Source organism: Ricinus communis, chromosome 3, assembly GCF_019578655.1.
Source record: "Ricinus communis isolate WT05 ecotype wild-type chromosome 3, ASM1957865v1, whole genome shotgun sequence".
NCBI lineage: Eukaryota > Viridiplantae > Streptophyta > Magnoliopsida > Malpighiales > Euphorbiaceae > Ricinus > Ricinus communis.
The window spans coordinates 33,039,817-33,066,427 of record NC_063258.1 but is presented as its reverse complement, the minus strand read 5'-3'; the positions used below and the strand labels follow the sequence as shown (position 1 = coordinate 33,066,427).

The 26,611-nt window shown below is 34.6% G+C and overlaps 5 protein-coding genes across 13 annotated transcripts; 3 read left to right on the top strand and 2 right to left on the bottom strand.

The window, feature by feature from the left end:
• Positions 1-269: 269 nt before the first annotated feature.
• Positions 270-3,329, bottom strand: LOC8282067 (replication protein A 32 kDa subunit A). The gene is given in 12 exon segments (XM_048372462.1): positions 270-504; positions 740-799; positions 802-866; positions 953-1,021; positions 1,393-1,472; positions 1,558-1,632; positions 1,768-1,846; positions 2,076-2,153; positions 2,290-2,331; positions 2,555-2,652; positions 2,747-2,857; positions 3,084-3,329. Coding segments are annotated over 12 exon segments (873 nt in total). The 5' UTR covers positions 3,180-3,329; the 3' UTR covers positions 270-484.
• Positions 3,330-5,665: 2,336 nt separating this feature from the next.
• On the top strand, positions 5,666-12,396 carry LOC8282066 (protein ACTIVITY OF BC1 COMPLEX KINASE 1, chloroplastic). The gene is made up of 15 exons (XM_002527920.4): positions 5,666-6,184; positions 6,305-6,511; positions 6,612-6,701; positions 6,792-6,938; positions 7,313-7,477; positions 7,621-7,761; positions 7,848-8,027; positions 8,320-8,515; positions 9,032-9,159; positions 9,342-9,413; positions 9,924-10,036; positions 10,116-10,263; positions 10,360-10,429; positions 10,555-12,046; positions 12,366-12,396. Exons 1-14 carry the CDS (start codon positions 5,861-5,863, stop codon positions 10,617-10,619), a joined length of 2,046 nt encoding a protein of 681 aa, XP_002527966.1. The 5' UTR covers positions 5,666-5,860; the 3' UTR covers positions 10,620-12,046; positions 12,366-12,396.
• Positions 12,383-18,020, top strand: LOC8282065 (HBS1-like protein). 8 transcript variants are annotated; one of them, XM_015724655.2, is made up of 12 exons: positions 12,383-12,570; positions 12,691-12,793; positions 13,137-13,295; positions 13,623-13,853; positions 14,021-14,098; positions 14,889-15,421; positions 15,530-15,640; positions 15,735-16,222; positions 16,331-16,499; positions 16,881-17,120; positions 17,216-17,350; positions 17,442-18,020. In XM_015724655.2, the coding sequence occupies exons 2-12, from the start codon at positions 12,700-12,702 to the stop codon at positions 17,571-17,573; spliced, it is 2,370 nt and encodes a 789-aa protein (XP_015580141.1). In that variant the 5' UTR covers positions 12,383-12,570; positions 12,691-12,699; the 3' UTR covers positions 17,574-18,020. The 8 variants fall into 8 exon arrangements, with proteins under 8 accessions (XP_015580141.1, XP_048227711.1, XP_048227710.1 ...); XM_048371754.1 differs by lacking the exon at positions 12,383-12,570 and having other exon boundaries at positions 12,691-12,821; positions 13,623-13,778; positions 14,919-15,421; XM_048371753.1 differs by lacking the exon at positions 12,383-12,570 and having other exon boundaries at positions 12,691-12,821; positions 13,623-13,778.
• Positions 18,021-18,685: 665 nt separating this feature from the next.
• On the top strand, positions 18,686-22,504 carry LOC8282064. 2 transcript variants are annotated; one of them, XM_002527918.4, is made up of 4 exons: positions 18,686-18,966; positions 19,846-20,906; positions 22,050-22,086; positions 22,242-22,504. In XM_002527918.4, the coding sequence occupies exons 2-3, from the start codon at positions 20,008-20,010 to the stop codon at positions 22,084-22,086; spliced, it is 936 nt and encodes a 311-aa protein (XP_002527964.1). In that variant the 5' UTR covers positions 18,686-18,966; positions 19,846-20,007; the 3' UTR covers positions 22,242-22,504. The 2 variants fall into 2 exon arrangements, with proteins under 2 accessions (XP_002527964.1, XP_015580149.1); XM_015724663.3 differs by having other exon boundaries at positions 18,693-18,848; positions 22,050-22,504.
• Positions 22,505-23,279: 775 nt separating this feature from the next.
• On the bottom strand, positions 23,280-26,064 carry LOC8282063 (cytoplasmic 60S subunit biogenesis factor REI1 homolog 1). The gene is made up of 5 exons (XM_002527917.4): positions 25,803-26,064; positions 24,371-24,943; positions 24,107-24,276; positions 23,676-23,894; positions 23,280-23,552 (listed from the first exon to the last, which is right to left on the bottom strand). The coding sequence occupies exons 1-5, from the start codon at positions 25,905-25,907 to the stop codon at positions 23,396-23,398; spliced, it is 1,224 nt and encodes a 407-aa protein (XP_002527963.2). The 5' UTR covers positions 25,908-26,064; the 3' UTR covers positions 23,280-23,395.
• Positions 26,065-26,611: the final 547 nt, after the last annotated feature.

Sequence of the window (26,611 nt, the reverse complement as noted above, 5' to 3'; positions counted from 1 at the left end):
AAACACCCCATAACTCATTTAAAAGCATATGGCCATATACAAAGAGAATAAGGACAAGCATCTAACCCAAATAAATAAATAAACGTGAACCAAAAAGAATATATATATAAAATAAATAATAGTATTTTATTAATTATCATTATTATCAGCCTATTAATTACCATAGATATAGACAATAACAATATATTCTGCCTCATTATAAGCATTGGCGGCTCCTTTGTTTCTTTTTCTTTTTTTAATCTTCATAAAACTTCCCAAGACAACAGTGATAATGTTCATATAATTATAATTATAATACTATCTCATTATTGTATTTTGTTTTTCTAACAAAGATGAACATTCAATTGCAAAATATACTTGGAAAATATTTAAATCGGCTACCTTTTATGATATGGGCCTGTTAGATACCTGCTCAGCAGGGCTAAAAGTGAAACTTGAGCAGAGGGATCTATCCGAAGCCTGACCCAATCAAGGGAATTCCAAGTTAGGCTTTGCTGCTTCGGCCTACACATAAAAAGTTAAGGCCTAATCAAGTTTGAACCGATAATTGAACAGATTGGTGGACCAAATCAATGATTTAAACCGCTCAGCTGGATCAGCGACGCTCAAAATTATGAACAAGGACAATACATAATCCAACGTCTTTGAAACTTTATCAGTCTACAACTTAAAAAGGATATGGATGATATATCTACAACATACAAAAATAATTGCGGTGAATCAGTAATCGCGACGTAACTTATAGCGAAACGAACCATCCATAACCCAGACAACATGATTATCAGCTTCATCAGGTTGCTTTATAGTGAAATTCATCGATTGTAGAGTATATCAGGCCTTCATCTTCGAGAGATCTAATAGTTTCCCTGCCAAAGACAATACAGCAGATCCATGAAGTTTATTACTTAATGTCAACAGGTTTGGAAGGAGCAGAGATAGAAAGAGATATTACTTGATCTTATCCATGGGAAGCTTTAGCTGCTGGCTAAGTTCATCCATGTGTATCCCCTTTTCCTGCCCCCTGCATACAGAAATCAATTCCTCAAGTTCAGTAAACAGATGGCATTTATATTGAGTTAAAAGCCAATTGTTAGTTTTTAAGAAAATGTCGCCAGAGGTCTCGGTAAATCATCTGACTAATTTAAGAAACTTCGAGGTTGGTGAACACTAACAAACAAGCTTCGAAACCTGTGAATGCAGTTCTATTCAACCCATTTTACAGAGAACAGAACTCTATAACTATAAACCATCGTTTCAAATTCTAAAAGGAAAACTCACCCCCGTTGGACTCGAGCCACCTCACAAGAAACAAGGCAGAACTAGGCACTGTAGAACTTGATAGAGAAAGATGCTATATGGTAAAACATAATTAAGAATCGACGCTGAACTCACATGCTTGAAGATTGTTGCAGATAGTCGAGGACCAGTTGATCACAGTCCTTTAGTCCATCAACGCTGTATTGCTTGGTGAACTGGAGAAACAAATATAGAATATTATGCCAAACACATAAACAAGGATAACCAAACACAAACTATGCACAGTAATTAGTCTCATACTTGGATAGAGTTAGATGTCTGAGTGCTCGTGGATGATTCTACATTCTGAGTCTGAATTGAGGCACCACCTTGCAGCTTCGGTTAGCGCAAATACACGATCAATTAACAGTTTAAAAGAATTACATATACTTGTAACCCATCTGTTTTGGATTATTTAATATATGTAATGTAACTGAGAGAGCATGTTTCATCAGCTCTAGCGATCAATACCTGTGACTTAGAGTTCAGCAAATGGGTGTGTATGCAGTCAATAAAGTGGAAAGTAACCTCATCAAAGTTCATTACTGGCCTGCATAGCAGAGTAATCAGGAAAATAAGAAAACACAATGAATTTGTTTCTAAAAAATAGGCTAGAGTATTTATATTTTAAAAGTAGCAAATTCAAACCATACATGTGGTATAAGGAAACTAACTCTCTCAAATTTTGAATCATCAGTTTAAATGGAATACACATTGCTTAAGAAGAAGAATCCTGTTGCAATTATCACATTCGTATTGAAAACTTGTTGTGCCCATACCTCACAGAGAAAGCACCCAACTGTCTTACGCCTTGAAAACTTCTCAGATGCCCACTAACACGAACGTACATTCCATCTCTATTGCAAAGTGGATAACCAAAAATTAGAATAACTCAAATTATGTGTTACATAATCACTCGTCACTGAAAGCAAGGCACGCGCCATAATACAAACAGTGAGTTCACTAAGAGAATGCACAATGAGGAAGACTCACTGTATCGTCTCCATTTCCGAGCTGTCAAAATTCTCGTTCACCCTGTAATAAAAGGATCACATACGGGTCAAAGAAAATCGAGCACGTGTTCAAATGATCTTTACACAGCAAAGAGTAGAGACAAAATCTTAATTCAACAGTTTCCAAATTCATGCATTCTTTGTCTGCAAATATTTAAAATTGACTTAACATTTAACAAGAGATATTGACTAAGCTTTTATAACAATACACTCTGAAAAGATAAATCCAGGGGAGCTCAATTTACCATCTTTTACAACCAATTCGGCCTGTTCCGTCATCCACGGTGAAATTAACATCGGTTACGTTTTGAGCTTTATCAAACACCATCCCAACCACAGTAACCTAGAACAAAGAAGAAAATCGAATCCAGTTTCATTTTTACTGTTAGAAACAAACAAAACCACAGTGATCGTTGATAAGAACGGAATATCATTACGTTGGTCACATCCACGCCATCGATCACGTAATTTGAATTTTCATCACCAGAATGAGAAGCCTGACTTATCTGCTTCACTGTTACCGGTACCAAACCCTGAGAATCACGACTCTGGAAGCATACATTAGAAAAATAAATTAAAAAATATAGGCCAACCAAATCAAATTCAACTATTAGTGATTAATATCCGAACACCCTGTCTGTTTACAATTAATAATTAAGGTAACATTAGAGTGAAGTGAAACCTCTTTTTTTCTCCATGCGTATATAATGTTCTGTTTTGTTTTCTACATTTTCTCAGCAGCCATAAATATTGTCTCTAGATCAGATTACTTACTTTTGCAGGGGATGGAGCCGAATCGGTTGGCTGACTTGACTGCGAAGACATAAATCCACCGCCGGAAAAGGATTCGAATTGGCTGCTGGAGAACATCTTTGAAACCCTAAAATCAGAGATTAGATAGAAAATATTTGCAAATCAATAAAATCAGTAGCGGGTATGAACTTATGCGTGATGTTTCGGGAAAGTTTCCCGCCATCTGGTTTTAACTTTTCCCGCTTTGTTTTTGGCAGCTATTCTGATGCCCACCTATCGTTGTTGCTTAAGGCCTCGTTCGGTCAATTCGGGAAGTCGAATCGAAACAAAAATGGAATTTGAAGCACCCATTGGATTGGATTTTTTCCATCTTTTTTTTTTTTTATTTTCCTTCTAATCTTTAAATAAAATAATATTAATGAATTAAATATTAATCTTTTCAATAGGCAAATAACACCACGATATTCTTTCTTTCACATCCCATGATGTGGCAAAAGATTCGCTCTTAGTCGCGAGTATAATTATAAAAAATATAAAAGAAAATGACATTAGATTTTTACAAATTGGTTGATGAAAATGCAAGACTGGCAAACATAGCACATTCAATGAAACTTATTAATTTTTTCTCTAAAATTTCAATATTGGAATATTGAAGATTCTTCACATCTATGAAAAATACTTTTATGAAAATGAATATATAAATCTCTATCTAAATATAAATAAAAAAGAATAACCATAAAGAATTTAATAAAAAAATTATATTAACAACATACAAGTATAAAGATCTATTTTTAATGCGTAATGAACAAATAATTAAAAAAAAATGGATACAAATATAGTAAGATGTGAAGAAAGTGAACAACACGAGGTATTGGAGATTTAAAAACATGAGGGCAGAGAATTTGGATAAGATTGTTATCTTTCGAAGAGCTATAATTAGTGGATGAGATTAGAGACGCATTTGGCTAGTAAATTTTGTCAGCAAATTTAATTTGGATATACTCTTTAATTCTGTGATTAAATTAGCACATGTATTTATATATTTATTTTAAATTAATTATATTTTAAAAAATAAAAGTTAAAACTACTCGTTCTTTCTTTAAGAATAAAAAGTAATTTTAGAAAGGAAAATTTTAAAAAAATTATTTTATAATATTAATTTAATTAGTAAATTACTTTATTTTATAATTCAAATAATCTAACTAAATTTGAAAATCTACTCTTTTATTTAAAAAAAATCCAGATGAGTCAAATTAAAATTAAAATATTTATAAGTTTAAGAAAAGGGTAAAGTAAAGTGATGAAATTGGACTTTAGTAATCTTTCTATAAGAACTATAAGAATGGGACAATAAGTGTTGACTCCGGCTAAAACATCTATGATGACTAATTTTTGTACTTGTAGGGTTAGATTTTTTTATTCTCCCATCTTACTAATGGAAACCGATAATGAGGAGTAGGAAAAGAATTCGCAAAAAAGGTAATATCTAAAGACCTGATAAAACTGAAAATTCATTTATTTTTTAAAATAAAAATTATAAAATAATTAATAATTAAATTAAATTTAAAAAATAGATAGATTTTTATGTGAATTTTATATTTATAAGTCAACATATTTTATAAAACTAAATATTATTCTTTACTTTACTATTTCATGTATTTTCTCATATATTCACAAATATAATATATTTAAATAGAATTAATCAAATAAAACTTCTTTTTTTTTTTTGAATACATTATTAAATATACAAAATTATTTGAAGAGAATGTCAATTTAGGAGAAAATAAATCTTTCAATGAAACCGAAAAACACATACTAAGTTTGCTATTGGCCACATCCTTAATATTGTTATATATGAAAAAAATAAAACAGTTCAAAGTGATTTTATAGCTTGAAAAAATGCAAATGGTTAAACAAGGTGAATTTGGCATTAGCACAAACCGACTTTTAAAAAAATTCATAATTCAATGATTAAAATAAAATGTGTAAATCGAATTTATTGAAAACTGCAGCTTTTTTACATTCTCAAAACAATTTTTAGATTCAATTTTTTTTTTTTAAGTCTAGAACTAAATATCCAACTAAATTAAATAATATATTTAAATAATATGTATATTTTTATTAAATACTTAACTTAATTTTAATTAAATATTAACTACTGATATACATATATATATATACACCAAGAATTAATAATAAATCTATATTAAATTTTTTTTTAAATTTGTTATAATTTTTAATGATATAGGTAGATAGATGACCAACTATTATTTATAGACTAGCGGTGGCATTCCATTAAAATACTAACGGTTACAATCCTTAATGTTATAATCTTTACTATAGTAATAAATATTCAATTCATAATCTTTCATTAACTAGTAGAATTTAAGCACTAATATCTTATTATAATTATATAAATAACTAATTTTTTTTATAAATTTTATTTTTCGAGCTTGAACTCAATTTTGTGAAAAAGGCGAAATTGACAAGATTTGATAATTTTGTAATAGTTATTATTGGTTCAGATCACGTACACTCTTGGACCGAGTTACTGAACGTACCACCACGCCCTTGGTAACAAGTCAACGACGTGGTCACTCTTATGGCCACTAGAAGCAACCGTATCCGTCACTAACAATCTTTGCGTTTTTTTTTTTTAATGGATTATTGACATGTAAATTTTATGTGGCGATCATTTCCATCGCATGATTACCTAATTTAGTAACCAACTTTTGAAAACTCTCTTCTACTTTACTCCCGCACAGCCAAATTCTCCCCCTAGATCCCAGACTTTCTCTATGGATTTGATCTATCCGAATTGCATGAGCAGAACGTCTTTTACCACTACGAATCACAGAAATGAATACTCTCGTTCACGAATTCTGCACTCAATTATTCAAAGAAGCAATAGATTGTCGCCGATTGTCGCAGCAGCTGACAATTCCAGAACTGGAACCGCTACAAGCAGCAGGAGCATTAGGACGGCCTTAGCTACTAGTAGTATCAGTGAGACTGAAAGCAAAGATTTTCTACAATTGATAGGCAAGTCTAGCGCCGCCATGGAACAGCTCGACATCGAGCGCGGCGTTTGCATTCCGTTTCGCAAGTACTCTCCCGAGACAGTATGGATACTCCAGTAACTAAATTATGTTATTATTAAATAAATTTCATTTTACTAGTAGCTCGTCAATTTTGTGAAATAAATTGAAATTTGTTTGCTATTATTGTTGTAAAATATATAGGTGAGGAGTAAGGTGTTGGAATCCGGAGGAACTACCTTGTCATTAATGCTACGTGGAGTCGAAATAGTGTGGAATTTAGGATTTTACTGGTCTTCCTTGATGTATGATTGCCTTGTTGGTAGAGATAAAGAAGTAGTTCCATTTCGTGCTCGTCAGCTCAGAAACCTCTTGTGTGATTTAGGGCCTTCCTTTATCAAAGCTGGCCAGGTTCTTTTTTCTTTTCTTGCTGTATTCACTCAATTATAAATTCTCTTCCATTTTAAAATTCTGTAATCGTGGATTGCATATACTTTGTGCATTTTGTCAGGTTCTTGCCAGCAGGCCTGACATTATTAGAGAAGATTACATGAACGAGCTTTGTATTCTTCAAGATGATGTTCCTCCTTTCCCTAATCAGGCAAAACCTCATTATTGTCATGTTTAGTTTGTTTTTGCAATGGTTTCATTTTTCTTTTTCCTTTTGCATAACTAGTGCCTATTTGGACAGGTTGCTTTCAAGATTATAGAGGAGGAATTGGGCCAACCTCTTGAAGCTGTATTCAGTAAAATTTCATCACAAACAATTGCAGCTGCAAGCCTGGGTCAAGTTTACCGAGCTACCTTACGAGACACAGGGGAGGATGTTGCTATTAAGGTTGTCTGAGATTAAAAGTAGCATGTTTCTCACCACTTCTCATGGTTAAAATTTTTCTTGTGAAGCGAATTCTTGTTGTGTGTCCTTCTACAATCGTCCTTCTACAGTTAATAAGATGATCAGTAAAATGCAGCTATAGTAGCTTGTTGTGGGATAATGCTTCGCTCTAGTATTTGTAATTGCAGGTGTTATAATCTTCATAAATCTAAAGAGGAGGGGAAGGGAGATGAAAAAAATTGTTAAAAAGAAGGATTTCAGAGAAATAAAGCACTGTTTAGATGACAAACATCCAGTTGCAAAAGTTTTCTTTTGCAATATAGTCATAATGCTGCAAAGATTTTCTGTGTCAATGATATGGAGTTGTTTGCTTGCAGGTGCAAAGGCCAGAGATAGAGCCTATAATCTACAGGGATCTTTTTCTTTTCAGAACTCTTGCTTCATTCCTAAATGGCATCAGTTTACAGAAACTAGGATGCAACGCTGAATTGATAGTTGATGAATTTGGAGAGAAACTGTTGGAGGAACTGGATTACACCTTGGTATATTTCAAAACGGTCCTTAACAACTGTACACTGTTGAACTGAGATATGGAGTTACCTTGGGCCATATCATATCCAGAAAGTTTGGACATTCTTGACATCTTTGTATGTGTTTTCATAACTCTATTTCCTCTCTTACTCAGGAAGCCCGGAATATTGAAGATTTTCTTGAAAACTTCAAAGATGATCCTACTGTTAAAATTCCCCGGGTTTACAAAAAGCTTTCTGGTTCACGTGTTATAGTAATGGAATGGATAGACGGCATTCGGTGCACAAACCCAAAGGTTCGAATATCAAAGTCATTGTGCATTTTCATTGGTTTTTTTCCCTTTCTATTAAAGCAATTAATATTTTGCTTGATGTAACTCAGGCTATCAAGGAAGCTGGTATCGATGTAAATGGATTTTTAACAGTTGGGGTCAGTGCTGCTTTAAGGCAATTGCTAGAATTCGGGCTGTTCCATGGAGATCCACATCCTGGAAATATTTTTGCTATGCGAGATGGACGTATTGCATATGTGGACTTTGGGAATGTTGCTGTGCTCAGTCAGGTAAGATGTTTGTTTCCAAGAAATGTAGGACGAAAAAGTACTATATCCTTGTAGAACCCATTTGTTCTTAGATTTAATACATAAGGAAACTCGCATATCATTTTCTGAAGGTATTTTTATACTTAAATTTTACTGGCAGCAAATAGAGTTCTCTTTATTGTTGCATAATGTTGATATATGCACGATAATATTTATGCAAATCAAGTGGAAAACAGTAACGTCTAGTTAGTTGTGCCCACATTAGAGTATGCTTTTTGTTCTTTAGTATGCTTATCTGCTTTCTTTATTTCAGCAAAATAAGCAGATACTGATAGATGCTGTTGTACATGCTGTAAATGAAGACTATGCTGAAATGGCAAATGATTTCACTAGACTTGGCTTCTTAGCTAGTGGGACTGATGTGTCTCCTATCATTCCAGCCTTGGAAGCGATTTGGCAGAACTCAGTTGGAAAAGGACTTTCTGATTTTAATTTTAGAATTGTTACAGGTGACTTTATGGCTCTAATTTATGTTCTGTTAATTTGCCAAGGCAATTTTTGTTCCAACTTTTTGCAGAACTAGTACTATCAATATCTCCTTAAAGTTTAATAGCTCTTTTTTCTCCCTTTTTCCTGCAAATTTGATACATATCTTAGTAAAAATAAATGTTACTTAGAGTTCGCTCTACTTTGATTACAAAGTTCTCTTCGATTTAAATGTACGAGTGATGTGGCTTGGATAAGAGTAGCAGCTGCTTCCAATTTTCTTTTCTTCTTTTTTTTTTTTTTCCTGTAATAGTTTGGCATATAGTCATCCTTTCTTTTCCGTAATTGCTTTTTGATGTATTATACTTGATTATTAGTTGTTGATAAGACCAGCTTCTCCACTTAGTGGAAGTGTTTGTTCGGGTCTTAGTCTTCTCTATGCTTTTCTAATTTCAGCAATCTATTTCTTGGACAAAAAAGTCAGTGTGATTGTGAGTCAATCACAGTAATAATGTGTTACTATTCTATACATATTGCAGGGAAGTTTAACCAGTTGGTTTATAATTATCCCATCCGTATACCAGAGAGATTTTCTCTTGTCATCCGTTCTTTGTTGACTCAAGAGGGCATCTGTTTCACCTTGAAGCCAGATTTTAAGTTTCTGGAGGTGAATTTTTTTTTTCTCGTCTCCTTTTTCCGTAACTATATAATCTTTGCTTTAATACAACCTATGGGCATGTACAAAGATCAGTATAGTCTGTTTCCTGTTCAGTTAAGTTTTTGCCTTAAAAATCTTGAATCATTGTGCTAAGATTTGCCTAATTAAAAGTTCTATTCCACTTTGATTAGGTTGCCTACCCATATGTGGCAAAGCGTCTACTGACAGACCCAAATCCAGCTCTTCGTGAACGTCTCATACAGGTTAGTTCAAATTTTTTTATAAGGTTGATCTTATCCCCTGCATACAATGTGCATCAGCTATGGTTTGATGTTTCAAGCTCTTCGTGGATGCTTCATACTGGTCTATTAAAATCTCTTCTGAGGTAGAAATCATCTCCTGCATATAATGTGCATCAGCTGTTCTTTTAATGTTTCTATTGCATTAAAATGCTACTTTCTAGAGAAATTTGGCAGAGTGATCCTCTGAAGGAGTATCCTGTCCTTGCTACAAAATTGAAAATGCATCCGGTAATTTTGTTCTCCATGTTGGTGAATTGATGTTATTTCAGTCTCCTGTCCTCTGTATAATTAACACATTACTCTGGTTCTAAACTTGTCACCCTGCTCTACCATGTGTGGACCAAACAGAATGCGGACTAGGTGGTGGTTTTGAGTTTGAGTGCCTTAAAAAACATTACATGGGATTTGCATCAACTTTAGGTGGGTTTTTCTGGTAGTGTTCCCTCAATAATGATCTGGTTCCTATGTCAGGTTCTTTTTAAAGACGGTGTTTTCCAGTGGAAACGGCTTGAGAACCTCATTGTTCTTGCAAAGGAAAATGTAGCCAAGATGAGCAGCAATCCTGCTTTGCAATTGAAGAACACGTCTGTGTTGATTCTTGTCCCTTAAAACTAATTCTGCTTGATTGCTTGAAGAACCTATACTTACTTTTCTTTTTTGCAGGCCAAATTCAAGAAACTGGCAGCTAGAAAGGAAACTAGATCTGACAGACACTATTAAAGATGGTGCTCGTCTTTTCTTTACCGATGAAGGAATTCGTAGACAACTGATTTTGGCTCTGACTGAAGATTCAAAGCTTCATGTTGAAGAGGTACTGCATTATTACAGGAAAGATAAAACTGCCATTCTTTGTTACATTTTTTAATTCTAGCATTCCGAATTCTGAAATGTCATTTGTTTTCTATAGCTTGTAGATGTTTATAGACTTGTTGAAGATCAGATAGACATGCCCTCAGTAGCTATAGAAGTTGTACGAGGTGAAGTATGCTTTAGTTTTCTAATATAAGGTCATTTGTTGATTACTTGCTCTGTGCATAATCTAGCCAAATCTTATCAGGCATTCCATGTTTGCTTCACAAAAGTTTATGCTTTTGAATTGCAGACATTCCAAATGTTATCCGCGATTTCATGCTTTCCTGGAGCGACAAGGTCTTGTATGACAGATGAGGAAAGCTTGGTGCGGCATCACATAAGAATACAAGAATGACTTTAAGGTAGACTGCAGACACCAAAAATAGCAGGCTTTGACATTTTGTTTGCTTTTGCAGAGAGGATCCTTTTCATGTAAATGCAAAAAGTGAAATATATTGACAGTGTCCGTATAGAAATATATCAAAGGTAAAAAGCTGTACTATAATAGTATCAGGAAATAACACTTGTATAGAAATGCTTTGCTAAATTGTGGAGCCTTTTCTTTTGGGTGAGATTGGAGTATGTGCAACACATATCGGATAGTCAGGATATGTTTTTATTTTTCATGGTCAAATGTAAAACACTTTTATGATAAAATGATATTCATCCAATAGTTTAGCGTAATAAACCTATTGCAGTGAAGTCTTGCAATAATGAAAATTTTACAGTAAAAAAGGCAAATAAAAAGGAGTAAACAAAAATATTTTTTAATGCAGCAACCCTACTCTATATTATGGGCATCGAAATATCATTCATCTGCATGTATTACTGCTACAAATAATTTGGCAATCTGTTGTATATTTTATAACTTATAATTACATAAATATAAAATATTTTAAGCAAAATATGGAAAAAAAATAATCTCAGAAAGTCAATTAAACTTTCAGATTTTATTTTGATGTATTAGGCTCTAAAGTTTGTTTAAAATGGTCCAATTAAAACTTCAATTTTCGAAAGTAGCAGCCAATCTTGTCTTGTTATTTTTAAACAATATAATACAATTCATTCCAAAATCTCTGTCATCATTCTTTTAGAGTTGGGAAGAGCATTACCGTCACTGCAACAAAAACAACTAAGAAAAATAATTAAACTCTCATCAACGAAAATATATTTAGCTTTTCATGGATTAAACTGTGTAACTAAATGCTAATTCAAATGGATTGCATTTAAGTAGGCACAACCACGAATGGAAATGTTTATAGTATTAGTAATCCTACTTAATTAAATCATTTAGGGTCTAAGTGTATCAAAATAAACATTGGATGCTTAATTGATTTTTCTTTCAAACGCTCAACAGTCTTTTGCCAATGTCTTTTTATTATTCAACACTCTTTTTTGGTGAATACGATTCAGATTTTTATTGTATTAATATTTATTAATAACCAAATAGGAGAATTTCATAAAGAAAAAAAGAAAGCACATTGGACAACTCAGGAAAAAAGAAATTGAAGAAACTGCTGAAGCGGAATTTCTTTTAATATTTAATTAGTTAATCGTAATTACCGATTTCTATAAACGTTTCTTCGCAAATTCCTTTCTTTCTTCTTTAGATTGAATAATAACTAATACAATAAAAAGCGAATTTCAGATTGGCAGTCCCAGTGCCATTGCTCACATCTCGAGAGTGAGAAGAGGGAAAAGAACAATCACCCGGTGGTTCTCATCACTCCGATTTTCTTCAGGTGAACCTGAACCCTAACCTTTTCTTTTTCCTGTTCTAAACTCGCACTCAATTTATATCTAATTATTACAATTAGATAGAATTAAGCTTAATATATTCTATTAATTGCTCGCTATTAGTTCCTTGGAACTCATGTGAATTTGAGTGAATTTTACATTTTTCTGTTATTGTCTCGTATTCCAGTTTTCTACCACTTCTTTTTGTTGCTGATAAATTTGGCAATTCAAAACTTATAATAATATCGAGCATCCTTTTTCAATGTTTAACATATAATTATATTAAATAAAGTGAAATTAATTTCTGTTTTTGTTTATGTGCAGTTATTCTTGAAGACTGAAGAGGAACACAAAAGAAAAAAAAAGAAATCTTACTCCATTGTGATTCTAAGTTATCGCCGGTTTTTATAGATTAGAATTCTATAATCTGGCTCAGTGAATCACTGAGTCCTCGATATTAGTTTAGTTAAGATTGATTGGCATGTGGAGTTGTTCACTTATAAATTATTAGCTGCCAACATCTTTGTAGGTAGTAAATTCTGTCTTTTCACTTTATATTTGCTGTGTTTTTCTTTTCATGCTACATGATAAATTATATTTGATACAAGGCTGTTGCATCTCTAAGTGTTTCCTTAATTCTTCTTGCCAGGCCAGGACCATGCCCCGTAAAGTAAACTATGGTGTCGATTTCGATGATGATGATGATTATGAGGATTATGATTATGATTATGAATATGACGTGGAAGACTATGGTCAGTAACAATCCATATATATGTGAAAGTATGTGCATTCGTGCCACTATTTGTTTGAAAATCTAAACTTCCATCGTTATTGGATCTTTTCTTCCTTAAGCCTGTTACTTGTCCGTGTCTTATGCTACTATTTTGGACATTCTGTGCTTCTATTTCTTGTTTGTCCGTCTTTCTTGTTGTATAAGATGCTTAATCTGCAAATTAGTGTTCTCAGTCTTTTACACTCATTGTTCCTGCATCTATATAATCATTCTTAAAATAAGCAATTAAGTCTTTGATTATGATGGTCATATTCTACAAAATCCTTCATATAGAGAGTACTTGAATTTGATCTTTATAACAGGGGAAGCACCAGAATCTAAGCAAGAAATTAGTAGTGCTAGGCAATGGCGTTGCTCCATTTGCACTTATGACAATGATGAGAGTATGAATGCTTGTGACATTTGTGGGGTAATTCGTAATCCTACTGCAGGCAATTCCAACAATAATGACAAGAGAACAGGTATAGAATTTTTGTCCTTGGCTACATTTTCTATATATTTCATGTTAATTTTTAAGAAGTGAACTATATGGAACTATGGATTGATCTTTTTCCAGTCTTATGTTTTTCGACATGATTATTCTTTTGCAATTTTTCTTCTGTATGTTATTTAATTCTTTTGCTTCCTAGACAAGTTTAACTCGTACGACTGTTTGCCGTGGTTGTGGGAATGAATCCCATTCGTGATGTCTTTAGTATCACCTTGCAAAAAGGCTGCCTCACTGTCCTTGTTATTTAGGTTGCCCTTCAAGTGGTTCTCCTTTAATAGAATAGATCTCTTTCATGCAGCTGACAGTGTGTGCAAAGATTCTGGAGTATCCATAATGGCCAAGTCTCTTTTTGCATCATTGCCACATCGGACACTCCACAAGCCTGTAGTAGCTCAACTGCAGAAAGATGATTCTGTGACTAAGGGGGCACAAGGGAACACTAAATTTCTCAACTGTGAGAATTTCCAAGGAAACTTTCTTGAATTACATAAGGCCTTTAGTTCTCATAGCCACTCCGACATCAACATAGGTCCGAATATAGAACAATAGATATTAAACACTCTGGTTTTTTACCATGAGAATCCTTTTCTCTAAGAAGCTTTTGCTGGATTCTCTAGCTGGTTCTTGCATTTGGGCCATTTTGCTTTTGGAAAAGTCAGTATATGTATTCTAACCTTACGCCTCTAAATTATACAGTTCCTTTCAAGTTTGATGTTCCATCTCCAGACAATTTGGTTTCTAGTGGACTGCATTCCTCCAAAAGGGACTCAAGAGGTATTCATCCTTTTATGGATGCAAAGTTGATAGATCATTTATATTCTGTGTCAAGAATATAAATTATCCAAAATTATATCATATGTACCCATATGAAGGAATAGGAAACCAGTATACTGCAAATAAAGAGCTTTTTAAGTTGTATAAAAATACAAGAGAAATAGTGTTGCGACTAACACTACTATTGAGGGATAAGTTATAACGAGGCCTAAGAGGATGGATAGGCAATATCAGTAGACTCTAACACCTTACATGTATAGATGGGCGATGGACAAATAATATATTGATTTTCATGGGTGGATGGAGTCAACAATGAGGTGGGGGAATGTTGGTGGGTATCTCGGGCAAATAAATGAATTAGAGAAAGAAGCTCTAGGTGGGAGTTCAAATGTTGATTCCCTTTCAAAAATAGTATAATTAAGGGATATTTATAGGAGAAGGAAATGTCTGGGATCCACTGATGAGATGCCTTACAGCGCAATCTTGATGGTTCAGAAAAGTGTAGTCTTTGGTTGGGAGAAATAAGGGCTGAGTCTGCTATTTTCAAGGGGGCCGAGGTCTGTTTGGAAAGATCAGAGGCATCGATATTTTCCAATCAGCCATCATCGGGCCAAATTTCCCTTGTCATTCAAGGCCTAATTTTGGCCTTTTCACTAGCTCATTGGTTAATGCCACTTCTTGTATATTTATAACGTTCTTAATATATGAATTATGTGTGTATTTACAATATTCAATCCTTTTCTTTCATTATAGTTGTGCTTCATTTTGATTCTCTGCGTTTTGATTGTAGCCAATTCTTTGAATCTCAAACCTCCTAAAGCTTCTTCAGGAATAATTGACAATGGGGCAACTAATTCACAGTCCATCGTGAAAAGGTTAGATGACTCTTCTCTGTTGATGGAAAAAGGCAAACGAGACAGTGGGAATGATAATGTACGTGGAAAGAACGAGGCGTCTGCTATACAGTCAAGTTCTGGTTCAAATAGCTCCTTTTCTTTGAAGCCAAAACCTGGAGTAGCAAGCAATTTCTTAGAGGATAGTGCACTAAGCATCCATTCAAGTGATGAAATGCCAGAGAACTCATCTGCATTGATGCCAAAAGGCAAACACAGAAATATGGATAATAGCAGTTCATCTTCAATGATTGGGGGCGAGCGTCATATGCTTGCTAATAACATAAGCATGATGTCTGTCTCTGATAAATCAGAACATGTAAGTAGCATTAATGCTAAAAAATCTAAATCAATTGCACATTATCAGCCTGACAACTGGATGCTCCTTGACAAAGCAGATGATACAATGACTCAACTGAATCTTGCAATTGTAAGTCAGATCTAGTTTTTGGTCATGCAGTACAGGGAATGGAGTTCTTAGTACTCTCAAAAATTTTTGGGGCTGACTTTCAAAAATTTTCCTAAAATATCATTGCAGGTTGGCCATGTTGACTCAGGAAAATCAACACTCTCTGGTAGACTGCTACATCTTTTAGGAAGAATAACCCAAAAAGAAATGCACAAATATGAAAAAGAAGCCAAATTACAGGTACTGTCACCAAGATTTTGTGTGCCCATTGTCTCTTTTCATTTTTAGAATCAAATTATATTATGCTGGATTATCACAATTTCTAATTCATCAGGGCAAGGGGTCCTTTGCCTATGCTTGGGCATTGGATGAGAGTCCTGAAGAAAGGGAAAGGGGTATAACTATGACAGTGGCTGTTGCTTATTTTGATTCAAAAAAATATCACGTGGTTGTGCTCGATTCCCCGGGCCACAAGGATTTTGTTCCAAACATGATATCTGGGGCTACGCAAGCTGATGCTGCAATTCTTGTCATAGATGCCTGTACTGGTGCTTTTGAAGCTGGCATGGAGAGTAAGAAGGGGCAAACAAGAGAGCATGTCCAACTTATTAGAAGTTTTGGAGTTGATCAAATTATAGTTGCGATTAATAAAATGGATGCTGTGCAATATTCCAAGGATAGGTTTGATTCAATTAAAACACAACTTGGAATGTTTCTCCGTTCTTGTGGCTTTAAAGATTCGTCAATTTCATGGATTCCATTGAGTGCCATGGAAAATCAAAATTTAGTATCAGCTCCTTCTGATGTTGTTTTGTCATCCTGGTGAGTGTACTCGCTTATGACTAGTTACATCAATTTTTTAGCCTAAAGTGAGGCTGGGAAGTTTCTGAATTAAAGAACATTAAGGTAAGTTTTGTTTTTGAATTGCAGGTATCATGGACCTTGTCTGTTAGATGCAATTGATGCTTTTCAACCTCCCAGTAGAGAATTCTCAAAACCCTTACTTATGCCCATATGTGATGTCATCAAGTCACCTTCAATGGGACAGGTGTCAGCCTGTGGTAAATTAGAGGCTGGAGCTCTTCGGATTGGATCAAAGGTATGCTATATTAATACTTGGAAATGCTGCAGTTGTGGTATATTTAGAAAGAAAAGCCTTCTGAAAAAATGGAGATAAGTCCTCCGGGAACCTGTCCAGTAAAAATCAAATCATTATATATACAATTAGAGGTTTAAAGTGGAGATTGATTTATACATTTATATGGCATACTTTCTTTCTATCTCTATTTATATAAGCTATATGAGGAAATTCTTGCTTGAGTCTGTGTATCTGTGGTGGGAGCAGATTAAGGTTGAATTCTTGAACATTGCATGAACATTTCTCCTTGACAATAACAATAGTTGAATTTGTGTGAAGAATATATAAATTAAAGCCAAGTGGTCAAGTGCTTTCTTCAGTGAGGTTGGTCTGGTAATGCAGGTTTTGGTGATGCCATCAGGAGATGTAGGAACGGTACGCACCCTAGAGCGTGACTCTCAGGCCTGTTCTGTTGCAAGAGCGGGAGACAATGTGGCTGTCAGTCTAGTGGGGATTGATGGGAGCAATGTGATAGCTGGGGGTGTTCTTTGTCACCCTGACTTCCCTGTCCCTGTTGCAAAGCATTTGGAGTTGAAGGTGCTTGTCTTGGATTTTGCGACCCCAATTTTGATTGGCTCTCAAGTAAGCTCCTCTATACTAGAAATTCATCTTGTTTTTTTTCCAGACTGTTTGCTTTTTAGGAAACTATGTAATATTTCTGTGAATGGCATGTGCAGCTGGAATTTCATTTATACCATACAAAAGAGGCTGCAAGAGTTGTAAGGATAATATCATTACTTGATCCAAAAACTGGAAAGGAGACAAAGAAAGCACCCCGCTGTCTTACTCCAAAGCAACACGCATTAATTGAGGTGAATCAAAGATGCAAGATAATGACTTCATTCAATATATTCTTACGAGTAATATCAAAGTTGGTGTCATCTGTCTATTGTCTGATTTCAGGTTGATTTGCACGGACCAGTTTGTGCTCAAGAGTTCTCAAGTTGCAAAGCTCTTGGAAGAGTGTCTCTGAGAGTATTAGGTAGGACGATTGCCTTAGGTGTTGTGACAAAGATAATTGAAGAGCAGGCGTAGTTGTCTGATACCAGAAATACATCAGCGGATGCTTCAAGTGGCTGAGATTGCGAGCGCCAAATTTCTGATGGTTGCAAAAAACATCTCTACTTCATTGGGCTGTACGTGTAAAATGAAATTGGAAATCCCCATCTATTTTTGTAGAATATTTTATTTTATTTTTATTTTTATTTTTAAATTCTTTTATGCATTCACTTTCTTTCCTGTGTTTGTGGTTGGATTTATCGTGGCATCCTCTCCATATGTATTTAACACAGCTTAGGTGGGAACTTTTGAGATTTTGGCTGCTTGCATTTGTAAGATGAGAGTTAAGCAGCTGGGAAGTACGTGGGTTATGCCTGTTGTCAGCTATCGTTTTTAGATGATTATGAAAGGCTATGTGCAAATGTATTCAGAGCAGGAACATGTGCTTTCTCCTCCGTTCAATTTTAATTGATTTCATGCTCATCCGATTTCTATATTACTTGCACCCATAATTAATTTAAGCACAGCCACAATATTCAACTTAATTATTAGTAGTTTAAACCAAAATTCTGATGATCCGCAAGTAGGACCTGATTTTTTTTCCCCTTTCAAATGAAGATGGAGTTGATTGCACTAGGTAACAATTTTCCATGACAAAATTAACTGAGGTCTATTAATATTTGAACATAAGAGAGAGAGAGAGAGAGAGAGAGAGAAAGAAAAAGAAAAGGAAGAAGAACAAAAAGGCCGAGTTGACTTTGGTGAAACAAATAGTAGAGTGTACTTAATTGTTCTTGTCATTTTATAATCATCATCATGCATTATTTTTTCTTTTGGTCAAATTTGAACCGCCGTGCTCTTTACCAAAAATGATATACGATTAAACATAAGATTTATTATTACTATTATTTTTCTTTTCTTTACGAATTCTCTATATTTTCCCAACGAAAACTATATGTTCCTAAACAATTATTTCCAGAAAATAACTAGTTTTATTTATATTTTCCTATAAATAAAAACAACTTGAAGTTATAATATCCATTCAACTAACATAATAAATAACATTTTTTACCAAAAAAGAAAAACACTTGCATTATAATAATGACATTAATCAAATTAGATTAAATTAATTCAAATAATTAAATATGTTATAATGCTTTTTTTTTTATAGGAAATATGTTATAATGCTTAATTAAAGGACATAAAAAAAAAGAAAAAAGAAAAAAGAAAAATTTGAAAGATGAGTATATAAATATAATTCCACTTCGCATAGGCAAAACAGAGAAGAGCCATACTATACCTACTTTCCTGGTAACTGACTTCCCCAATCACACACAACTCTGCACACACAGCGTACAATTACATACCCTCTCTTTCGTATCATTTTTGTTGGGTTTTCAATTCCGTTCCTAATTTATTCTTTTATGAGGTGAGATTATTTCAGTTTCATTTTCTCTCTTTAGAAGAAGAAAAAGAAGTTTCTTTTTTCTAAATGTAATTTAAAGAACTTAGTTCATTGCCTTCTGGGTTCTGGTTCAGTTGCTTTTTTTTTTTTCTTCTTTTGGTTATATTTCACTGCAAACTCATGGATTTTCTGGGCTTCTTGAACTTTCTTGTAATTTGGTCTAATATTGCTTTTAGTATCGATCTTTTATTTATTTAATCATTGACCCTTGACTTTCCTTTGATCAAGTTTAGTGGTTTTATTGAGCACAGTAACTGTTAAATCTGATTCTCTTGTTGATTCTTTAGTTGTCATTATTTGGAGGATTAATCTATTTTGCTTGCAATTTCTGGAAATTGTGGGTGCATTGTTTTGTAAATGAATATGTAATTTTATGGGCATTATTTAAACAGCCATGATTTTGGACTTATTTATCTATTTCTTGTTAGGGTTAATTTTGATTCTGTATGATTTAGATCTCTTTAATGTCAGTATTACTGAAGACTTATATTATGTTCATCTCTGTCGTGTCTTGAACTTTTCTTTAGTTTGGTTTCTGATTTGGAAAATATAATGGGAACTCAAGTTTATGCTATATGATAAGATCATCATACAAGTGGATTTTATTTGTGCTTCACAAAAAAAGTTGTAAAATCTTGTGGATATCACAATTCAATCATAAACTCAGTTAGGAAATCCTTTTCAATTCTACTTAACAATCTGAGTGCTGCTTCGAAGTACCATTTCTTAAGAAGAGGCTGGACTGAAATATATTTATAGTGGACAGTTTACTATGTTTGTGGTTTGTTTTCCACTGGTGGTCACTGCATAACTGCTTTTGTTTGTTGTTTGTTCCATCTGCAGCTATAGCTATTTGGTGTGCTATGATAGATTGGGGGAAGTGAGAGCTTGATTAGCCTATGGTGCATTTCTTTTCCATTGATTAGTCTGCTATCTACATTTTTGCATCAATAAAAGGAAAAATACTTGCCATATGCTTTTGGATTTTAATTTGAAGGGTTTATCATGGCATTTGAACCTTATTACAAAGGAGTTCCTGAAGCCAGTAGTTTCAACATGGAAGAGATTCAGTTAAATACTAATTGGGAAGAAGTAGTTTGTCCTATATGCTTGGATTTCCCTCACAACAGTGTACTTCTTCAATGTTCATCTTATGAAAAAGGGTGCCGGCCTTTTGTGTGTGATACAGATCATTTGCACTCTAACTGCTTGGACCGTTTCAAAAGTGCATCTGGCATGTCATCCCCTTCAACATCTGATGCAACTACTACAGCAAATACTCAGCATTCAGTGGTGGACGGCAATAGTAGACTAGCTTGTCCCCTATGTAGAGGTGAAGTTTCTGGCTGGGTTGCTATCGAAAAGGCTCGTGTACATTTAGATGAGAAAAAGCGTTGTTGTGAGGAAGAGCAATGCACTTTTACTGGAACATACTTGGAACTATGTAAACATGCTCAGTTAGAGCACCCTCACGCTCGTCCTTCAAAAATTGACCCTGCTCGACAACTTGATTGGGAAAACTTCCAGCAGTCATCTGAGATAATAGATGTTTTGAGTACTATACATTCTGAAGTTCCTCGTGGAGTAGTGTTGGGAGACTATGTGATCGAATACGGGGATGATGACACAGTAGATGAATTTGAGGACTTCCCGGGGGATGAAGGCAACTGGTGGACTTCTTGCATCTTGTATCAGGTGTTTGATAATTTCAGAAATTCAAGAAATAGAAGAAGGTCAAGAGTAACTGATACGAGAAGGGGCAGTCGCCGCATGAGTTATGATAATTCGAACTCTGATGAAGGTTCTGTTACTTCTGTAGAATTTGCAGAGTATAGACTAGACGAGACTGATGATGAATTTGCAAGTACTACTGGCCCATCCAGGGGTAGCTCTGGTCACCGCAGGTCAGTAAGAATCCTTTACATTTATTGTTAGTCTGACTTTGATTTTCCTTGGGATTTAATGCTTACGCATTACAGAAGTGAATATTTGTTTTCATTTACATGTTGTTTGTAAAGATTGTACATCAGTTTCTCTACAATATAGAACAATTAAAAGCCAAGTTTTAAATGATATGACATTACTTCCTTTAAATAAAAGCCCAAATAGCAGTTCCACTTCCAATGCTACATGTGAAACCACTTGGCCATCTCTCACACATATATTCATGTTTGTGAAGGCAGTGCTTCTAGCATTTTTTGGTTCCTTAGAATGCCTCAAGTCACTGGACTGGAATCACTTGAGGGTGGTCTATCTTTTCGTTTGATAAGTTAATTACTGTACAAATTCTTCTTTTGGATGGGATTTTTTTTCCACTAGAATAAAAAAGAGGTTTGAGAATTAGATTGCTACTTGTGTAACTGGAAATTTAATCTATAGGACCTTTTTGATTGTAGCCAATATGTTATTACGAAAATTCAGACAGTTTTAGGAGAAAAAGAGGCATCACTTGTGTTGTCTCTTTCTTTTTTATCACATAGTGATAATGCTTGAGCATATGCAAGGATTAAAAATTCTTATGTCTTGTTGGATGACTCGAGGTCAAGAGACCTAATTTAATCCCATTATCATTTTGTTTTCTATCTATTTTAATTAAGTTGCATTGGCCAGTGAATGACAAGATAAATGGCTCCTTTATTTGGAAGTTATCATGTCTTTTGATTTCCTTATCTCATAGAGTAACGGTTTTCTTTCTGATCTTTAGTGTGTTTGAAAGAATACTAAGCAGCATGCATAATCATATGTATCTGCATATATGTGATGATAAATTAACAATCGGGACCAGAAGAAGGTGCACCTTTAATTGCAAACTGTTTAACTGGTCATATTTGACACGGTTGGGGTTTTTGATTGCAATAATTTCTGCGTTTAGCAATTGTTGTATATGTTTACGTGATGTGAAATGTTTGCATCTATGTTGTCAATCATGCTTATTTTACTAAGTTCTTTCTGTTTCCCTTTTTTTCTAAAAAATAATATTATTATTGGAATTGCTGGTTTTATGCTCTCTGCCTATGATTTATGGCTGTTGTTTTTGAATCCCACAGTTCCCGAAGGCGTCGTTCTCGATTCTACGACAATTAGGTAGGTATTGTATTTTGCTTTGGCTTTTAAGGAGGTTCGTTTCACTGGAGAATGGCACAAAAAAAACTCATCCATTTGTGAATGCACTTGTATCGTGTATCTATAATATCATATCGATTTATCTCTTGATGATGGCTTGATCGAAATGTTGGCAGTTCCTCATGAGAAGTAAATGAAAGACTGAAAGGAAAGTGATAGAGATGCTGGGAATTATGGTAGTCTTCAAACATTTTATAGTGACGTCTCAGTCAGCCCTTGTAACATATGTAATTAGATCTGCTGGTTAGACCTGAATTTTGGATTTGACTGGTTACATTATGGCTGAATTTGTTATTGGTTTCTCCTTTCTTTTTGAGACTGACTATTAATTTGCATAATAGGACTCTGAAAGATGATTTAGCAGTTGAGTTATGCCGAATTTTATTTCTGTTATCTCTTTTGCTGCCAATGAAATGGAATATATTCCTTTCAAATGGTGAAAAGGACAGCTTTGCCTTCTGATATTAGCATATTCGTGGATAGAAGATTCCATTTCAGCTGGTATTTTCTGTAGAAGTTTAAATTGTCAGGAGAATCTTGGACAACCAGATTGGTAGCTTAAATTAATCCTAACTTGGCCCAAAAAGAGCTGATAGAAAAGGTAAATTAGCGTAATACTATACTCTATTTTCTTTGAATGGAGCACAAGGCTTAAATTTTATATTGCAAACTAAAAGAAATAATGTAAGATCTGATACTTATGAGCGACCCACTGCCGTCTGCAAGATTTGTTCTTGGCAAGATTTGTTCTATAACACTCTTGGTTTAGAGAATAGAGAGTTAAAACCATCAGTGCAAGAGACGAAAGAAGAAACAAAAAAAACCATCTCAAGGGCTCTATACCTCCAAGGCCCTGTATCTAAAAGACTCAAAATAACTAAAGCAACCGTTATAAAAGGATTTGACCCACACTAAGATCTAATTAATATCCGAAGGCAAGTGAGAGCTGGTATTGGACTTGACTTTGCAGCCTCGGTTTCATGACCTGAATAACTATAATGGCCTGAACCTGATTTAACTTGAATTACTGTTGAATGTCTTAGCATCAATACATCAGACAGACACGAAATCCCTGTGAAGAAGTATCAATTCAGCCATGCCTTTGGTTATGAAATGTGAATAGGACATGTCCAGAAAGAAAAAAGAAATGGAGAAGCAAGCAAAGAATCCCTGAAATTCTGTATAATTAATCAATTGTAATAACAATGCATAAAGCCATTCAATTTATTTTAAAAGAAAAACGCCAAATAACAAAAAGTCCAGTTCCAAACTAATATGGAACATTCTTCGGTAAGTTCCTAATGATATTACTTTTCATGCCAATTTTGGTGCGCATGGCCTCAGATGATCGATTCATTTCCTTCATGACTTTCATTCTCACCATCTGCTCTCTTGACTGCACAGTTGCCAACCCCATGCTCCTATACCTGAAAAGTAGAATCCAATATTATATATATCATGTAATGCTTATATATAGTGGATAAGTTGAATTCAAACCTTGAGCTATTTAGGACAAAAACATTTTAAACGGGATTATAGTAGAAGCTTACCTTGAGGCTAGTGCAGCAGTAATAGCCACACCATTTGCAGGCGATGGTCGTGGTTTCTGACGGTAATAGCGCAAAAATTCCCGGGAACCAAGGGTTTTGGAAGATATTTTACTATCAGATCTTGTGGTTATAATGAGCTCTGAACCACCACCACCAAGTTCTACAGTGTTGGCCATATCACCTGAGACAATCAGCTGTTTCCCATTCTCATCCACATAACTGTAACCATGAAACAAAATCATGCAAGGACATATTAAAATTATTGTTTTCAAATCAAACTGAAGATGGCCCATTAATCAGCAGGAAGCCAAGTCCATTTACACCATAAACTCAGTTTCTAATATTTAGTAGTGCTAATAAAAATTATAGAAGAAAAACTTTAGTAATGAAGTCAATATAATTCCAAAAAGAGGGAAGGGAGTGAAATAAACCTGCTACTATAATCATAGAATTCTTCTAACTCAGCTTCTTCTTCATCATCACCATCACCATAATGTACTTTACAATGCCCTTTTGCTGCCATGTGCTTCCTAACTGCTTCTAAACTGTTAAAAGGATGACACCTATCATTGCAGTACAAACACATGAAATCTCTCTTCACCTGGCGAAAGAACAATATAAATGTGAACACAATTGGGAGAAAACACAAAATAAATACATTGTGCGAAAGAAGAAAATAGCATATGATCTAGTACCTTAAGCCCAAGATAAGTAAGAAGGCTCTTTGGATCCTTCAAATACTCAACATCAGGAATAAAGAACCCATGCTGCTTGTGCATGTGGACCATGCAACTTTCTACGTTCCCATGCTGTTGATCACACATAAAGCAACAAGATGGATCCAACAACTCATCATCTTCACCCTCATCCATATCTTCATCAGAGGTCTCATTTACAGTCAAACCAGTCAATGATTTTGAGGCATCACCAACTAACTCTTCCTCTGGATCAACCTCTTCCCATTCATCACCGCTATCTTCACTTTCTTCATCTTCCACTGCCCTTTGTGGAGGACGCTTATTCATGATGAGGCGAGGAAGTGGTTTAATCACTGCTGTATCCTCATTTTCATTTGCCCCTTGAGAAGCTCGCAAAATGTGGCTCCGTGATTTTAAATGCTGGGCATGAGCTTTAGAACTTCGATATCCCTTACCACAGAGAACGCAACTATATAGCATAGGGGTCTCACTTGACTTATCCTTCTCTTGAACTAGTACAGACTGTCTGGCCAGAAATAATGCTTCAGTCACTCCTGGAACACCAGCTACCTGAAATTTTTTTGCCCCCGAGGAATAAATACAGGTACGAAACAGAATTTGTCATAAACTACTCAAAACTTGTCATACTAAATCACTTAGCAATTAAGACAACCTCATTGACTAGCAGAAAAGCTGACATCAGCTGTGTCACAATGATAACTTATTTTCCAGTAAAGGTTGACTAGTTTTGCTAAATCAGCTGGAAACATACAATTCCATGGTAAAACATAACTCATGCAGCAGCACTTTCCTTTTATGAGTTGTTGATAATGTTCAAAAACTTACTTTCTACACGGCCTAAATCTAACTTTAACATCATATATTAGCCTGCCAATCTGTAATGAAAAAGGATGAGCCAAACAACAAACCTAATGCTTTAAAAGTAACATGCCCTTATTCTGATACTGTATCTAAGACATCACTAAGAAAGCAACAAATGGCCTTAGACATCAAAGCTTAGGTCTTTACAAGTGAAACCTTAAATGTCACCTACAGGCTTACCGAAGTATATCTCTTAAAACTTCAACTCCAACTATCAAATGGACTTAAATCACCATTTTAAATATTACGACTATGAACATACTTTCTAAACACAACTCCATTTTTTCTTTGTCGCTTTAAAAAACTTTGATACCAAAAAGGCAGTCAATTGAATTTTTAACATAAAATATATATATTATATATATACTCTTTGATGGAAGCCCAAAAACTTCAAGAATCTTTATCAGCCACTAATAAAACTAACGTTGCTTTAAATCAATAATCAAATTGAAAAAGATGTTGAAAACCCTAAGTAAAGAGCAAGCAGCAACATAATACGCAAAATATAATCATTTGAAAAAAGGAAAAAAAGAAAAAAAAAAAAAACCTTGCGTTTAAGATTGTAGCGATGCCAATCGGATTTGTAATGGAGCTTTTGGTCTGCATCGTCGTTGAATTCTTTATTACAAGCGTTGCACGTTAGCCCTCCCATTTCTTTCTTCTTCGTCTGATTTGATTTTGCTTATAAAACGGTAAATATACGACGGCTCGTTGTCGGTGAAACGGTGATAAAGAAAGTACTTGCGCAAGCGCCTACGGACACGCAACGTAATCCCTGATCGCTGATTTTTACCCGACTCATTTCTTACTTGTGGTACCCGACCCGATATTTCTATTGGGATGACTCTTCGTGTTGGGCCTTACCCAGCCCAACAGAGTACTATGAGTTTTGTGATTTATAAAATTTGAACTTCTGAGCTGAAAGTTTTAAGTAAAGGTATACGCTATTTTATTTATTTTTAGATTTAAGGGTTTAAAGTTTATCCACTTGTGCATTATTGGCCAGTTACTTTCATTTGACTTTTCTTAGTTGATGCTGTGGCAACACATCAACCATAACCGGTCTTCTCTGTCCTTCCATCCATCCATCCAATTTTATATTCTTTAACAATATAATCTGATTATCAATTTGCTCAGGAAGCATGGACGAAAGTTCTTGGAGATTTATTTCCACGGAGGTTTACTTTATTTTGGCACAACTGTCTTCAAAATGTTCATTGGAGATTAAGCAGAAGCAAACCATTTTTCTTTTCTCTTTGCAGTGAATCAATCAACATATCCAAATTCAGAAAGTGGAAATTAAGTGCAAGTTCACTCAACTTAAATTGTCAATTCAAGTGCTAAAGAAGTAAGGAA

Bases quoted from the DNA above. Each gene is read 5' to 3' on its own strand.
- LOC8282066 (XM_002527920.4), top strand. From the start codon at position 5,861: ATGGATTTGATCTATCCGAATTGCATGAGCAGAACGTCTTTTACCACT. The intron at 6,185-6,304 runs GTATGGATACTC...TAAAATATATAG, and splicing joins GCAAGTACTCTCCCGAGACA to GTGAGGAGTAAGGTGTTGGA. The intron at 10,264-10,359 runs GTACTGCATTAT...TGTTTTCTATAG, and splicing joins CAAAGCTTCATGTTGAAGAG to CTTGTAGATGTTTATAGACT.
- LOC8282065 (XM_015724656.2), top strand. From the start codon at position 12,719: ATGGTGTCGATTTCGATGATGATGATGATTATGAGGATTATGATTATG. The intron at 15,641-15,734 runs GTACTGTCACCA...CTAATTCATCAG, and splicing joins AAAAAGAAGCCAAATTACAG to GGCAAGGGGTCCTTTGCCTA. The intron at 17,121-17,215 runs GTAAGCTCCTCT...TGGCATGTGCAG, and splicing joins CAATTTTGATTGGCTCTCAA to CTGGAATTTCATTTATACCA.
- LOC8282064 (XM_002527918.4), top strand. From the start codon at position 20,008: ATGGCATTTGAACCTTATTACAAAGGAGTTCCTGAAGCCAGTAGTTTC. The intron at 20,907-22,049 runs GTCAGTAAGAAT...TGAATCCCACAG, and splicing joins GGTAGCTCTGGTCACCGCAG to TTCCCGAAGGCGTCGTTCTC.
- LOC8282063 (XM_002527917.4), bottom strand. From the start codon at position 25,907: ATGGGAGGGCTAACGTGCAACGCTTGTAATAAAGAATTCAACGACGAT. The intron at 24,944-25,802 runs GTTTTTTTTTTT...AAAAAATTTCAG, and splicing joins GCTACAATCTTAAACGCAAG to GTAGCTGGTGTTCCAGGAGT. The intron at 23,553-23,675 runs GTAAGCTTCTAC...TCTACTTTTCAG, and splicing joins ACTGCTGCACTAGCCTCAAG to GTATAGGAGCATGGGGTTGG.